The 16,456-nt window shown below is 34.7% G+C and overlaps 1 protein-coding gene across 1 annotated transcript in view; it reads right to left on the bottom strand.

Annotated features, from left to right (window-relative positions):
- The window catches only part of EPC2 (enhancer of polycomb homolog 2), a 111,270-nt gene that overhangs the window by 23,816 nt on the left and 70,998 nt on the right, over positions 1–16,456 (bottom strand). The window contains exon 4 of the mRNA XM_059054323.2: positions 5,634–5,840. Within this exon, the coding sequence (XP_058910306.1) occupies positions 5,634–5,840 (207 nt within the window). The remainder of the gene's footprint in view (positions 1–5,633; positions 5,841–16,456) is intronic.

Below are 16,456 nucleotides of genomic sequence, written 5' to 3'. Positions count from 1 at the left end.
TGACAAGCAAAGCTTCACTTCAGAAACTCAGATATAAAACTGATTATGGGATATAAAGGATCTCAAGGAATGGAATGATCATGCTTCAGTGTAGTAACACCTCATTGCAGAGTAGAAAAGACATCCAGTGAAAAGTCTGAATTTTATTAGAAGTTCTTACTTTGAACAGTAAGAAGTAACTTGAACTAACTCACAGGTGAAAGTCCTATCTAATAACTAGAGAAAGCTCAATTGTAATTAGCAGCATCATTTGCATATAAAAGTAACTGTTAATAAAAATATTTTGTTCAATCAAATATCCACAGAATACTTACTTTATATTAGGCATGGAACTATTTGTTTAAAAATAGACCACTACCACCCCTCATTCTATATGTCTAGACAGACTGCATTTAAGCAAGCTTTCCATACCTGACTTAATAAAGCAATATGACATTAGAAAGAACCCAAAGAAAGCCAGGTTTCATACTGGAGGATTATAAGAGAAATAAAACTTGAGAAAGATTCAAAGTTTTACTTTTTTCCTTTTGTGTATAGTTACTTGTATTTGAAAATTAATCATCACCTATAAAACATTACCTAAACTAAGTCCCATTAAGGTAGTGCATACCGAATATTAAAAAATACTATGTTAATAAATCATCCTTTATCTTATCCAAAGGAAATCAATCTTTTTTCCCCCTTCAGCAGTACTATGTGACAAAAGGCAAAAATCTAAAGCATGGTATTAAGCAAATATTTTTTTGTAACTAGGCAGCAATAATACCTTCCGATTGAAAAAAAACGAACATTACCAACAGCAAATATTAAAAGTGCTTACTCTGTACAAAGTATTGCACATGTCCCCTATGCTCAAAAGGCTTAAAGTCTAATAAGAATGAGAGATATACAGATTCAAAAGATGAATAATAATAGCAGCTGAACCAAAAGTGCACCAGGACCTTTTAAAATTGTCCTCCTTTTCACTAAGGGTTTCTCTTGGAATGTGTGCTTCTCTCCTTTCTTACTCATTCATTCCCTGCTCTCTTTAGGCCCAAATAACTAGTGTTCCTAATTTTTCTTTACCCCAGTTCTGCCCTTTCTGCTCTACTTTTTAACCTTTTATTGTGAAATAATTTCAGATTACAAAAAAGTTACAAAAGAAGTATAAAGAATTCCCATATATCTTCATTCAGATTCTCCAAAGGTTAATATTTTACACTTGCTTTATGTATCTATCTTTATGTATGTATCTATGTATGTATGTACATACACATTGTTATGGACCGAATGTTTGCATCTCCTGATAACTTATATGTTGAAATCCTAACTATCCAATGTGATTTTTATTTGGAGGTAAGGTCTTTGGGAGTCCTATAGAATGGATTAGTACCCTAAGAGACCCCAGAGAGATCTCTTGCCCCATCTGCCATGTGAGGACACAGCAGGAGGACCATCTATGAAACAGAAAGTGGTCCCTCAGTAGACACCAAATCTGATGGTACCTGGATCTTGGACTTCCCAACCTCCAGAACTGAGAAATAAATGTTTGCTGTTTAAGCCACCCAGTCTAATGTATTTTTGTTACAACAGCTCAAATGAACTAAGACACATATACATGTATATATATAAACACATACACATATACATAAACTATTAGCAATGGTGTTTTAAATATTTTTTGAGAAAAGTTGAAGATATAATGCTCCTTTATCCCCTAAACACTTTTATATTTTTTAAAAACAATGATAATATCTCTTATACAATCACAGTACCATTATCGAAATCAGAAAATTAACATTGATTTAAAAACTATTACTTAATTTACAGACTTTATTCATATTTCACCAACTGTCCCATTAATGTCCTTCACAGCAAGAAATAGTTATATACATATTTTATATATTTATATAACGTTGCTCTAAAGGACATTAATGGGAAAATAATAACTTTTATTATTAAAATTCATTAATAACAATAAATTCTTTTTCCTGGTCTAGGACCCAATCCAGGATTAAAATTGCATTTAGCTGTCATGTCTCTTTACTCTCCTATAATTTGGAATAGTTCCTCTGTCTTTCTATGGTGATCATGACCTTGATAGTTTTAAAGAGTAGAAGCCACTTATTTTTGTAGAATGTTCCTCAATTTGGGTTTCTTTGATGTTTTTCCACAATTAAATTCATGTTGTAAACTTTTGGTAGGACCATCACAGAAGAGATACTGTGTCTCTCACTCAGCATATCAGGAGTTAAATGATACCTAAGTTAAATGATACCTATTTGTCCCGTTACTGCTGATGCTCTGATCACTTGATTAAGATGGTGTTTGCCAGGTTTCTCTAGTCAAATTAGTATTTTTCCTTTTTTAATTAAAAAGTATGCTGTGGGACTTATATAAGCATCTTGTTTCTCATCAAATTTCCCCCATCAGTTTAGCTTCCATTAATTCTAACTTTTGTCAGAAACAATTGTTACTATGGTGGTTGCCAAATGGTGATTTTTGAACTCCATCATTCCACTGACATTTATAAGTTGGAAATCTATGGTAAGGAAAAGTGTTCTCTTTCATCAATCAATCAATCATTCATCTACTTATCCATCTATCCTTCCATCCATTTATATCAGTATAGACTCATGGGTTACTTTATGGGTTATAATCCATTACTCTCCTTATTTTGACATACAAACTTGCCCAGATCTGATCAGCAGGGTCACCCTTTAAGCTGGCTCCTGAGGCTTTTTGACATGGCTCTAACATTCTTCAATCACATTCTTATATTCTGGCAAAGCAGAATGTTCCAAGCTTATCTTTATGCTTTCCTAGCACCAGACCTAAAATCAACCATTTTTCTAAGGAGCCCTGGTTCCCTTTAATGGAAAATGGTATTTAAAATCAAGATTTACATGCTACTGTAATTGCTTCTATACCCTCTCAGCAAACAGAGCTAGGAAATAAGCCTGTAATATATTTATGTACATACCCATGCATAGATCTATATCTATTTCTAGCTATATCAATATGAAAAACTAAGTTCATACCGACATCTTTTCTGTGCTTTTAAGATGGCCCTACTCCCTATATTCAAATCTACTCAGTTCCCTTTACCCTTCTCACAACTGTCTCTGCTTGGAGCAAATTCCTGTCTTCTTGTTCCAGTTACATATTATAGTTCTGACCAACTGCCAAATCTATAGGGAAGTGGTTTTCAAACTGCTGTAATTTAGAGTTAACTATAGATCTTTTTAAACAAAGGCTAATTCACGAGTGATTGTTACGTGCAGCCAGACTGAGAACCACTACCCTGGAAGTTTCCTCTCCTAACTCTCTTGCCACACAGAGGGAGGAGAGAAGGCACAAACGCTAACAGTTTTACCTATGGGGTTAAACATATAAATGTATATGCTGATTCAAGACTTCCCAGTCAGTGCACTCAGACATGCTGGTACCTTAACACCATGTCATTTGAGAATGTCCTAAAGCACTTAAGTACTCCCAAACTAAACATGAGTTTAATGATTAAAATTAAATTATAGACTTCCAAGCAAATGTTTCAGAAGTCCTTTACTCTAGCCTTTGCATCAGCTATATAAATATTTTTATGTTTGTGGGAATAGAAAAGGAAGCAGAGGACCTCTGTTAGCTGATATTCATTTTTGCATATCCCAATGCCTGACCACCTCCTGAACACCTAGGGTGTCCACTCTTGATTGCTTTCCTAACTTCCTCATTTTAAAACTCATAGACATCTCTAAGCAGCAAGAGTATACATGAAGGGGAATAGTCTTTGGTCCCATAACTGAAAACAGAGAGGAATAAAAAGACCATATACCACCTTGGAGAGGAAGATCAAAATAACAGGTAAGAGAAAGGGCAGGAATCAGTGTCAGGAAAATGCTGGCCTAGTTATTACACAATGGAGAAATGCCTAAACACAGGAACCTATTTCTAGCAATTCTCAAAACACACTGGTTAGAAAATAGTGATTTAACTTATTTAAGAATAAAACATATTTAAACATTTGGAATATTGTTTATATGTCAATAAATACTGATAATCTTAAGTACTTCATACCCATTCACTAAAAGAAGCCCAACAGTACTTTTCCTTCAAAAGACATTGCTCTAAGTCTGTTTTGCAATACATCTGAATCAATTACATTTCTTTTAAAAAGTAACTGGAAGTTCAGATTTTTCAATAATTCAGATAAACCTCTCCTTCCTCATGTCCATATTTATAAAGCTTTACTGTATTTACAAGCTTATCTCATTATAGTCTTTTCTAAACAAGGCACTAAATCTTCAAGAAATATCTAATATTTCCTTAGCTAAGAACCAAAACACCAAATTGAAAACTCAGTCTGGGTTAGGGAATGTCATATACATTTGGGAAATCCAAGAAAGACTTAAAAAACTCTGGTTGTTAACCAGTAGGGAAGTTTCCCCTAAAATGTACTATCCCTGGCAGCTGTTATGCTTCACAGCTGTTATATTAACAGCTGATAAGGACAAGCATTCAATGTTAGGAGAAACAGGAATCCACAGAAAATGCTTTACCTACAATTATAATTCCTCATGGTTTTTACATTTATATGTTCCTAATATTCTGCAATGTTAGAGAATGTGTTACCGTGTCTGATGTTTACCATCAATTATGAGAAATGGAAGGCAGTGACTACCAGTCTGAAATAATGCTTTCTTCTATACCGTATAATTTCACAGCCTGAGACCCCATTTCTCTTAAAATTCTGGCTCATTTTGCTTCTGAAAGCCAGATTAGCACAAGTTTGTCAATTTGAAATCTGACACAACCGACAACTCAGAAAAGGAGAAAAAGGTTCCATTGTGTTACATGCGACTGTTAGCAGAACAGGCTTGAAAATGAACCTTTCCCAACTTCCCATGACCCCACAGTAGTTAGAGGGAGTAAAGTCCATTTTCACATGCATGATTTAGAATATGGTTTCAAAGAACTCTTAAGCTTCCCAAACAGAGGATATGTATAGAATGTACAGTTTACTGAAGAATTCAAAACTTCAGAGTTTTCCTCCTAACACGAATTTCCTCACATCACTTCAACTGCAAGCCTAAAATGGTATAACCAAGATTTATAAAGCCCATAGGTATTAAATAAACATTGCAAACAACTGGGGAATAGAAGCTACTGAATAGCAGGCTTTCTAATATAAAGTTCAACAATGTCATTAGCTTCCCTTTATATTAGAATTACTCAAGCTATCAGCAAAAAAAAAATATTGGTCTTAAATACTATCAAGGTACATTCAGTTAAATCTAATTTGCGTATTACCTTTCTTTTCTTTCTTTTTTTTAAAACATCTTTAATGGAGTATAATTGCTTTACAATGGTGTGTTAGTTTCTGCTTTATAACAAAGTGAATCAGTTATACATATACATATGTTCCCATATCTCTTCCTTCTTGAGTCTCCCTCCCTATCCCACCCCTCTAGGTGGTCACAAACCATCTAGCTGATCTCCCTGTGCTATGCGGCTACTTCACACTAGCTATCTATTTTACGTTTGGTAGTGTATATATGTCCATGCCACTCTCTCACTTTGTCACAGCTTCCCCTTCCCCTTCCCCATATCCTCAAGTCCATGCTCTAGTAAGACACAGACCTACTAGGGCATATTACCTTTCGAGTTTGCATTTTCTCTGTTCTCCTCCGAAAGGCAACGTAAGGGTCATTGTTGGTAGAGCCATCTCTTTTCTCTTGTTTTATCTGAGGAATGAGGGATGGTCCCCTGCAGTTTTTACGTTTTCTCACCCAGTAGTCATATACAGCTTTAATAAGGTAATCATCTTCGTTTAGCAGCAGTTTTGCTTCTTGAAGTGTTACAAGCTAAATAAAAAATAAAAATGTCATCAACTACAATGTTTAAAAGAAATTAAAATTAAACTATACATACAGGAAAAAATGTGATCAGTCTAACAATTATGATCAGATATCATGATGGCAGAAAATACAATTCAATTCAATCTAACAAAAACTTTATTAATAAGATTTACCAAAATTAGAAATTTGCCCTAAGAGGTAGTGAGTTCCACCACTTAAAATATTTAAGAAGCCTGGATTAATGATAAGACTACAACAGACATATGACTCAGGAAAGTCCTGAACTGGAAGACATCCAGGGTCCTTCAAAATTCTGATATTCTGGGATTCCACACATTGGAGGATCTACTAGTTTTCAATAGTCTACTAGCTTCTTTCAGTGTTTTTGTTTTTCAACAGAAACTAGAATTTACAGATGGTTTCTTTTTACCTCTCTCCAAAATAAACTATGGATATTTTCTAACGTATTGCAACTAAATATACACGTGCCGCCTTTGAAATTGAAAAGGACAAACTTAGCATGTTTCCATAAGTTTCAACACTATGCAATCTTGAATTTCTTGTACCAATTACATATATAAACAATTCCTCTAACAAAGCTGATTAAATACTAGAGAATCCTTGTTCTAAACACTCATTTTGTTAATGACATTGTCATGTCTGGGACAGTGGCATCTCAGGGATCTATTTCTCCTTTATCAGTGCAGCCAATATATGCTGACATGATCTCAAAGTAAAGTTTGTAGAAATTTGCTTGGTCACATCTGTTTCCTTGCTCCTTGTGAAGATCAGAGAAGCTCATCAGCTTTAGTAAGATGGATTAGGGGTTACACATATCCATTTATAGTGAAGCTTAGAAAAAGATTATGGAGTTTTAGGGCTGTGAACCCTTACTGAAGTGATGCTATCCCAATCTTCTTACTTTTATCATTCTAGAGATGAAGACTCATTTTCAAAACAAATTGAGATATCCTCTAAAAACTTGGAAATGAGGGGAAAATTTTTATCACTGAAATTTTAAGATCAACATACTAATCAATTTGCAGGTTGTATGAATTCATTTGAAGAAAGCATGACTTAGCAAATAAATTTCTGCTATGATCTGACTTCTCATATTGGTATAACTTCATGGAATAAATGTAATAATCATTTGGACTTCCAGTCCTAAGATGGTGCTTACTAAAGCTAATTAGTTGGTTTCTTATTATAATTTGGCTGCCAAGATGGTTTGACCACAGGAAGAGAATACAGATGGTATCCACTCAAGTATTCTAGTCGACATGACAATAAAATTATAAGTGGCCATTCTTTGGTTTATTCAAAGTCTCAGTGGAGTCAGCTTAACTGCATCTGAGATGCTGAGTAACTTGACCTTTAAAGTAGAGAGCCGGAGCCTGAAACATGAGATCAAACCAAAAGAACCAATATTTCCAAACATCAACTTTAAGTGGACACTCTCCCACCGTTAGCTGAAGTTCGCTGGAATGGTGATGTATACCTCCAAAGTCTACAAGGACAGTGGCAGAATAAAAATAGAGCTTTCTGGATTGAACAAAATTCCACCAAATGCTTAGAGCATAGCATAACTGGTAGCTCTCATGTGCTCTGGGGACCAAAGAGAAACAATGCTGTGATATGCTATGCTATATACGTGCTTCAGCTGTTTGGTCATTCTGCTTCTGATAAAATTGTATAACCTTCACTAATTAAATCAAGAACTTAATCTAACCTTTGAGTGGGGAGGAAGTCAATCTCTTTCCTTTAACCAGCAGAGCAGTGGTGAGTTTCTTATATAACAACATTATCAAAATAACACTGCTTCCTATCTTCCTGCAGGAGGTGTCAGGAGATTAAAACACTGCCTCAGATTTTCTTCTCTGCTGCTTCTTGCCCCTGCTTTCAGAAATGTCCTTCTGCTTGGTGCTTAAGTACCCTCTTTATATCTGAGGTAATAAGAATTCAATACACAGCTTAAACATCCTGACATTACTTTCCTATGTTAGCTCTAAGTCAACAACTGCTGTTTTTATATTGTCATACAGCCAATTTTTATTTTATTGGAAAATTTTGGTTTTAGTCATTCTGTAAAACTTATCTTTATTCTAGGGCAACTAGTATCAGTGCCTCTCTACTATCATGGTGACAGCATCAATTTGAGTGGACAAGAACTATTTACAGATAAAGTAGTCACAAATTATGTGACATGATTAAAAATCCACAAAAATCAGAATCTTACTACTTTTATACCTAAGGAAAAAGTTCTCCCATTTAGCATTTCATCTACTAGAAAGCAGTAGAAACCAGTATTCAAGTGGCAAAGGGGTCTGTGATAAATTTATTATTTCCAAGACAGCTCTGACTTACTTGATTTACTTATTTTGGGGGCTTAGGGATGGGAGATAAAAATTCTTCTTCTTCTAGACTGCAACAAGCTCCATGAGGACAAAGATCATTTAGTTTGCTTATATACAAAACTCATGGTCTAGCAATTTCAATAAATGCACAAATTTAATACACAAATAAATAAATTACATGTAAAATTGAATGCTTTTACATATAAAATAGCCAATTAAGCAGTAAGTAGTTGATAACTACTATCAGCCCATCATTTGTGCTATAGGTTGTGGGGAAGATAACAAAAAAAACCTTTAAGACAAATCCAGTACTTAAAGAAACTTACAATATGGGAATTAAGGTTAGACAAATACAAATTAAACAAAAAGAGAACAACGTAAGAACTTTGCAACTGAGTATTAGTGCAGTAAGATAATGGACACAGTCACAAAAAATTCCATCCAAGAGTGCCTGTGTTGGCAGCTTATGGTACAAGAATAAATTCTGAAGATAGATACCAAAGGAAAAGAACAAGAGGTAGAGGAGCAAAGGAAGAGGAGATGAAGAAACAAGAAGAATCAGGAAAGATGGAGGTCAACAAATCCAATACTACAGGGATATTAAGTAGGACACAGACTAAAAAGAGGCTCCTGGATGATAATTAGGAGGCCATCAGTGACCTTTAACAGCGCAATATCAGTAAACTAAAATGGACTAAAAGATAAACAATATGGCTTATCTTTTGAAAATTTAACTGTGACTTTATAAAAAAGGAGAGACGTAGGATAGTAGTTTATTGAAAATTTAGGGACTAAAGGAAAGGGATTTAAAAAACCCATAAGATCCTGAGTTTTGGGAGTCACTGGAGAGAGAATGAATACAGTATAGGATCATCTGGAGTTAAGAGAGTAAGTTAAGTTTTGAAAAGGTTAAACTTGAGAGGTCTGTGGACCATCTAGATGGAGATGCCAACAGTCTGCACAAAAAGAGAAAAAAGAAAATCCTGGGGCTTGAGAAAGTGGTCAAGGCTAAAGGCATAGGTATTACTATAACCACAAAAATGCTCAATGAGGTGATATTACCCCCCCCAAAATAATCAGGACAAGAATACCAAGAAGAGAATTTCAAGAAACGCTGATGTTTGCAGGAGTTGAATGAAACGGAATCAGTAAAAGAAAATTACAAGGAATGGTCATAAAAAAATCAGAAGAAAACCAAAAGGGAATGAATTGTATTCAGAAGAACAAAGGTGAGGACAGTTTGAAGAAATAAGGAGAACTCAAACAAGACAAAGGATGGGAACTGAAAATAATCACACTTTAGCAACAAGAGTTTTTAATAATGACTTCATTGCAATAGTCTCCACAGAATAATGCCAGCAGAAGCTTTTGCCCCAGTCCATCTTTTATGTCTTTCTCTACCAACTTAATAAATATTGGTTTAACCACACACTTGATTCCTTGCCCTGGGATCTGGTACTATCCTAGCTCGCAAAAAGAGAAAATAAAGAACTCCATGAATCCCCCAGATCAGACACTTGGAATGAGGGGAGGCTTTTGCTATCTTTAACCCTTGGTTCTATTAATAAGACAATTTTCTTGCTCCTATAACAAAGCCTTCACCTTAATCTCCTCTGCAGAAAGCAGATGCTGTCAAGCTCTGAGAACCTAGCCAGTTGTTTTAGAGTCTGGAAGTTTGCCACTGAGCAAAGAGAACTAAAATACGATGGTGCTGATTATAGTGCATAGTTAATTTACTGTTTACATGCTTTTTATTTATCTTGTACCCACTTAGATGATAAGCTCCACAAGGGCAGAACTTCTGTCACTTGTCTTGCTCACCTGAGCAATAAATAAATATTACTAACTGAATGAAAAAAAGCAAATTACAGAACACACAGCAGAAGGCTTCTGATGATATAATTTCAACCACCATGAGAATTTCGGAGCAATCATGGAAAACAGAAGAAATGCCAAAAGTCTGATCAAGCCTAGGATTGCTAGGAAAATTTACACATAAAGAAGAAAAACTGAAATTATATCTGATGCCAGTGATCAAAATCCTAGGAAAACTGTGAGCACTAATTATAATGAGTATCAATTTAGATAATTAAACAAATTTCCAATAAAAAAGACAATCCCTCAAAAAACAAATTAAGTTGAATTTTACAAACTTCAGTTTTAATGTACTTTTTTGGACAGTACACTAGATACTACTTTCCATCAAAATGGGGGATGAGTCCCATCCAAAAAAATGAGATGACAAAAAAAATGTTATGGAACGAAGGAGCAAAGTAAAAACCTACAAGACCAAATAAATGAAGAGGAAATAGGAAACCTACCTGAAAAAGAATTCAGAGTAATGATAGCAAAGATGATCCAAAATCTCAGAAACAGAATGGAGGCACGGATTGAGAAAATACAAGAAATCTTTAACACAGACCTAGAAGGACTATAAACAACAAACAAAAGGGGATGAACAACATAATAACTGAAATGAAAAATACACTAGAAGGAATCAAGTAGTAGAATAACTGAGACAGAAGAGTGAATAAGTGAGCTGGAAGATAGAATGGTAGAAATAGCTGAGGAGGAGCAGAATAAAGAAAAAAGAATGAAAAGAGAATTGAGGACAGCTTCAGAGACCTCTGGGACAACATTAAATGCACCAACGTTCGAATTATAGGGGTCCCAGAAGAAGAAGAGAAAGAGAAAGGGTCTGAGAAAATATTTGAAGAGATTATAGTCAAAAACTGCCCTAACATGAGAAAAGAGCAAGCCACCCATATCCAGGGAGCACAGAGTGTCCCATACAGGATAAACCCTAGCAGAACACAGTGAGATACATATTAATCAAACTAACAGAAATTAAATTCAAAGAAAAAATATTAAAAGCGGCAAGGGAAAACAACAAATAACATACAAAGGAATCCCCCTAAGGTTATCAGCTGATTTTTCAGCAGAAACTCTGCAGGCCACAAAGGAGTGGCAGTATATATTTAAAGTGATGAAAGGGAAGATTACTCTACCCAGCAAGGATCTCATTCAGATTCGATGGAGAAATCAAAAGCTTTACAGACAAGCAAAAGCTAAGAGAATCCAGCACCCCAAACCAGCTTTATAGCAAATGCTAAAGGAATTTCTCTAGGGGGGAAACACAAGAGAAGAAAAAGACCCACAAAAGCAAACCCAAATCAATTAAGAAAATGGTAATAGGAACATACATATCAGTAATCACCTTGAATGTAAATGGATTAAATGCTGCAACCGAAAGACACGGACTGGGTGAATGGATACAAAAACAAGACCTGCATACATGCTGTCTAGAAGAGACCCACTTCAGACCTAGGAACACATACAGACTGAACGTGAGGGGATGGAAAAAGATATTCCATGCAAGTGGAAATCACAAGAAAGCTGGAGTAGCAATACTCACATCAGATAAAATAGACTTTAAAATAAAGAATGTTACAAGAGACAAGGAAGGACACTACATAATGATCAAAGGATCAATCCAAGGAGATATAACAATTATAAATATATATGCACCCAACATAGGAGCACCTCAATACATAAGGCAACTGCTAACAGCTATAAAAGAGGAAATCAACAGTAACACAATAATAGTGGGGGACTTTAACACCTCACTTACACCAATGGACAGATCATCCACACAGAAAATTACTAAGGAAACACAAGCTTTAGATGACATAAAAGACCAGACAGATTTAATTGATATTTATAGGACATTCCATCGAAAAACAGCAGATTACACTTTCTTCTCAAGTGCGCACAGAACATTCTCCAGGATAGATAACATCTTGGGTCACAAATCAAGCCTCAGTAAATTTAAGAAAATTGAAATCATATCAAGCATCTTTTCCAACCACAATGTTATGAGATTAGAAATCAATTACAGGAAAAAAACTGTAAAAAAACATAAACACATGGATGCTAAACAGTGCACTGCTAAATAACCAAAGATCACTGAAGAAATCAAAGAAGAAATGAAAATATTTCTAGAAACAAATGACAATGAAAACACGATGGCCCAAAACCTATGGGATGCAACAAAAGCAGTTCTAAGAGGAAAGTTTATAGCAATTCAATCTGAAAACACGATGGCCCAAAACCTATGGGATGCAACAAAAGCAGTTCTAGGAGGGAAGTTTACAGCAATTCAATCTCACCTCAAGAAACAAGAGAAGTATCAAATAAACAATATAACCTTACACCTAAAGCAACTAGAAAAAGAACAAAGAAAACCAAAGTTAGTAGAAGAAATCATAAAGATCAGAGCAGAAATAAATGAAATAGAAATGAAGAAAACAACAGTAAAGATCAATAAAACTAAAATTTGATTTTGAGAAGATAAACAAAATTGATAAACCTTTAGCCAGACTCATCAAGAAAAAAGGGGAGAGGAACTCAAATCAATAAAATTAGAAATGAAAAAGGAGAAATTACAACAGACACCACAGAAATACAAAGCATGCTAAGAGATTACTACAAGCAACTCTATGCCAATAAAATGGACAACCTGGAAGAAATGGACAAATTCTTAGAAAGGTATAACCTTCCAAGACTGAACCAGGAAGAAGAGAAAATATGAACAGACCAATCTCAAGAAAGGAAACTGAAACTGTAATTTAAAATCTTCCAGCAAACAAAAATCCAGGAGAAGATGGCTTCATAAGTGAATTCTATCAAACAGAGAAGAGTTAACACCTATCCTTCTCAAACTCTTCCAAAAAACTGCAGGGGGAGGAACACTCCCAAACCCATTCTACAAGGCTACCATCACCCTGATACCAAAACCAGACAAAGATATCACAAAAAAAGAAAATTACAGACCAATATATCTATCACTGATGAACACAGACGCAAAATTCCTCAACAAAATACTAGCAAACAGAATCCAACAGCATATTAAAAAGAGCATACACTGTGATAAAGTGGGATTTATCCCAGAGATGCAAGGATTCTTCAATATATGCAAATCAAACAATGCAATACACCATATTAACAAATTAAAGAATAAAAACCATATGATCATCTCAATAGATGTAGAAGAAGCTTTTGACAAACAAAATTCAACACCCACTTATGATAAAAACTCTCCAGAAAGTGGGCATAGAGGGAACCTACCTCAACATAATAAAGGCCATATATGACAAACCAACAGCAAACATCATTCTCAATGTTGAAAAACTGAAAGCATTTTCTCTAAGCTCAGGAACAAGACAAGGTGTCTACTCTCGCTACTATTATTCAACATAGTTTAGGAAGCCCTAGCCATGGCAATCAGAGAAGAAAAAGAAATAAAAGGAATACAAATTATAAAAGATGAAGTAAAACTGTCACTGCTTGCTGATGACATGATACTATACACAGAAAATCCTAAAGATGCTACCAGAAAACTACAAGAACTAATCAATGAATTTGGGAAGGTTGCAGGCAGGATACAAAATTAAGGCACAGAAATCTCTGGCATTCCTATACACTAACAATGAAAGACCAGAAAGAGAAATTAAGGAAACAATCCCATTTACCACTGCAACAAAAAGAATAAAATACCTAGGAATAAACCTACCTAAGGAGGCATAAGACGTGTATGCAGAAAACTATAAGACACTGATGAAAGAAATCAAAGACAATGCAAACGAAATATAACATGCTCCTAGACTGGAAGAATCAATATTGTAAAAATGACTATCCTACCCAAAGAAATCTACAGGTCAACGCAATCCCTATCAAATTACCAATGATATTTTTCACAGAACGAGAACAAAAAATTATACAATTTGTATGGAAACACAAGAGACCCCGAACAGCCAAAGCAATCTTGAGAAAGAAAAACGGAGCTGGAGGAATCAGGCTCCCTAACTTCAGACTATACTACAAAGTTACAGTAATCAAGACAGTATGGTACTGGCACAAAAACAGAAATATAGATCAATGGAACAGGATAGAAAGCCGAGAGATAAACCCACACACCTATGGTCACCTAATCTATGACAAAGGAGGTAAGAATATACAATGGAGAAAAGACAGCCTCTTCAATAAATGGTGCTGGGAAAACTGGACAACTACATGAAAAAGAATAAAATTAGAACACTATCTAAAACCATACACAAAAATAAACTCCAAATGGATTAAAGACCTAAATGTAAGATCAGACACTATAAAACTCTTAGAGGAAAACATAGGAAAAACACTCTTTCATATAAATCACAGCAAGATCTTTTATGACCACTTCCTAGAGTAATGAAAATAAAAATAAGCAAATGAGACCTAATTAAACTTAAAAGCTTTTACATAGCAAAGGAAACCATAAATAAGGTGAAAAGACAATCACGGAATGGAAGAAAATATTTGCAAATGAAGCAACAGACAACGGATTAATCTCCAAAATATACAAACAGCTCATGCAGCTCAATATCAAAAAAACAAACCACCGAACCAAAAAATGGGTGGAAGACCTAAATAGACATTTGCAGATGACATGACACTATACATAGAAAAGAAGACATACACATGGCCAAGAGGCACATGAAAAGATGCTCAACATCACTAATTATTAGAGAAATGCAAATCAAAACTACAATGAGGTTATCACCTCACACCGGTCAGAATGGCAATCATCAAAAAATTTACAAACAATAAATGCTGGAATGGGTGCAGAGAAAAGGAAACCCTCTTGCACTGTTGGTGGGAATGTAAATGGATACAGCCACTGTGGAAAACAGTATGGAGGTTCCTTAAAAAACTAAAAATGGAACTACCATATGGACCCAGGAATCCCACTCCTGGGCATACCATGAGAAAACCATAATTCAAAGAGACACATGTACCCCAATGTTCATTGTAGCACTATTTACAATAGCCAGGACATGGAAACAACCTAAACGTCCATCAGCAGATGAATGGATAAAGAAGATGTGGTACATATATATAATGGAATATTACTCAGCCATAAAAAGAAATCAAATTGGGTCATTTGTAGAGATGTGGATAAACCTAGAATCTGTCATACGGAGTGAAGTAAGTCAGAAAGAGAAAAACAAGTATCGTCTATTAATGCATATATGTGGAATCTAGAAAAATGGTACAGATGAACCTATTTGCAGGGCAGGAATAGAAATGCAAATGTAGAGAATGGACAAGTGGACACAGAGGAGGAAGGGGAGGGTGGGATGAATTGGGAGATTAGATTTGACATAAATACACTACCATGTGTAAAACAGATAGCTGGTAGGAACCTGTTGTATGGCACAAGTAGCTCAGCTCCGTGTATAACTGAATCATTTTGCTGTACAGCAGAAATTAACACAACATTGTAAATCAATCATACTTCAATAGAAAATTTATTTTAATTAAAAAAAAATGGGGTCAGAGGAGACTGGTAGAAAGGCTAAATATGCAAGAAAGTCACTTTACAATGGAAAAGTTCGGGAAATGTTCTGAAGAGCTGGTAATGCCTCAGGGATTTAAAGGACTTACTTGGAAGTTGGGGGGAAAATAATGAATTTGTATAGGTAAACAAGTGAAAACTTTTAACAGTCTAGTATAAAAAGCTTATTTATTTATAGTGGTAACTTCTTACTACATTAATAAAAATTAGCATATTAATATACCACACAGCTATACCAACAATTATTTTAAAAAAGTTTTAGTTTTAAAATCTAATTGTAAGATCAACACATGCTCATTATAGTAAATTTGGAAAATATAGGAAAATAGAATAAAGAACATAAAAATCACCCAAAATTCCAGCACCTAAATATAACCATTGTTGGCATTTTGTTGTACATTTCTTGTTCTTCTATGCACATGTAGAAATGCTTTAAACAAACCTTCAATAATTCTGTGTCCTGTTTTTGAAATCTCACATTATATAATGACCAACTTCCTGTGCCACTAGTTACTCTTCAAAATAACAATTTTAAATTGTTGTTTGATAGTCCATCCTACAGACAACTTATAAGTTATTCTTATAAGTTATTCTTAACAACCCTGTTCAGAAATCTTTGACATCTTCACTAATTATTTTTCTTGGGAATGATTCCTAGAGGTAGGACCACGAAATCAAAAGGTATAAACATTTTAAGGTTCCTGACATATGCTGCCTAATTGCTTTCCAGAAGGAACATACCATTTTAAATTCTCTATACCATATACAGAATGTCCCATTAAAGAAAATGCTTTATTACTTTGTGAATAATTTTTCCTTCACTTAAAATTTTAAATAATATATAAATAAGTAAAACTAAAATACATTTTAAATGA

This window comes from Kogia breviceps, chromosome 2 (genome assembly GCF_026419965.1).
Source record: "Kogia breviceps isolate mKogBre1 chromosome 2, mKogBre1 haplotype 1, whole genome shotgun sequence".
In the NCBI taxonomy this organism is placed as follows: domain Eukaryota; kingdom Metazoa; phylum Chordata; class Mammalia; order Artiodactyla; family Physeteridae; genus Kogia; species Kogia breviceps.
This window is presented reverse-complemented; position numbering and strand designations above follow the sequence as displayed.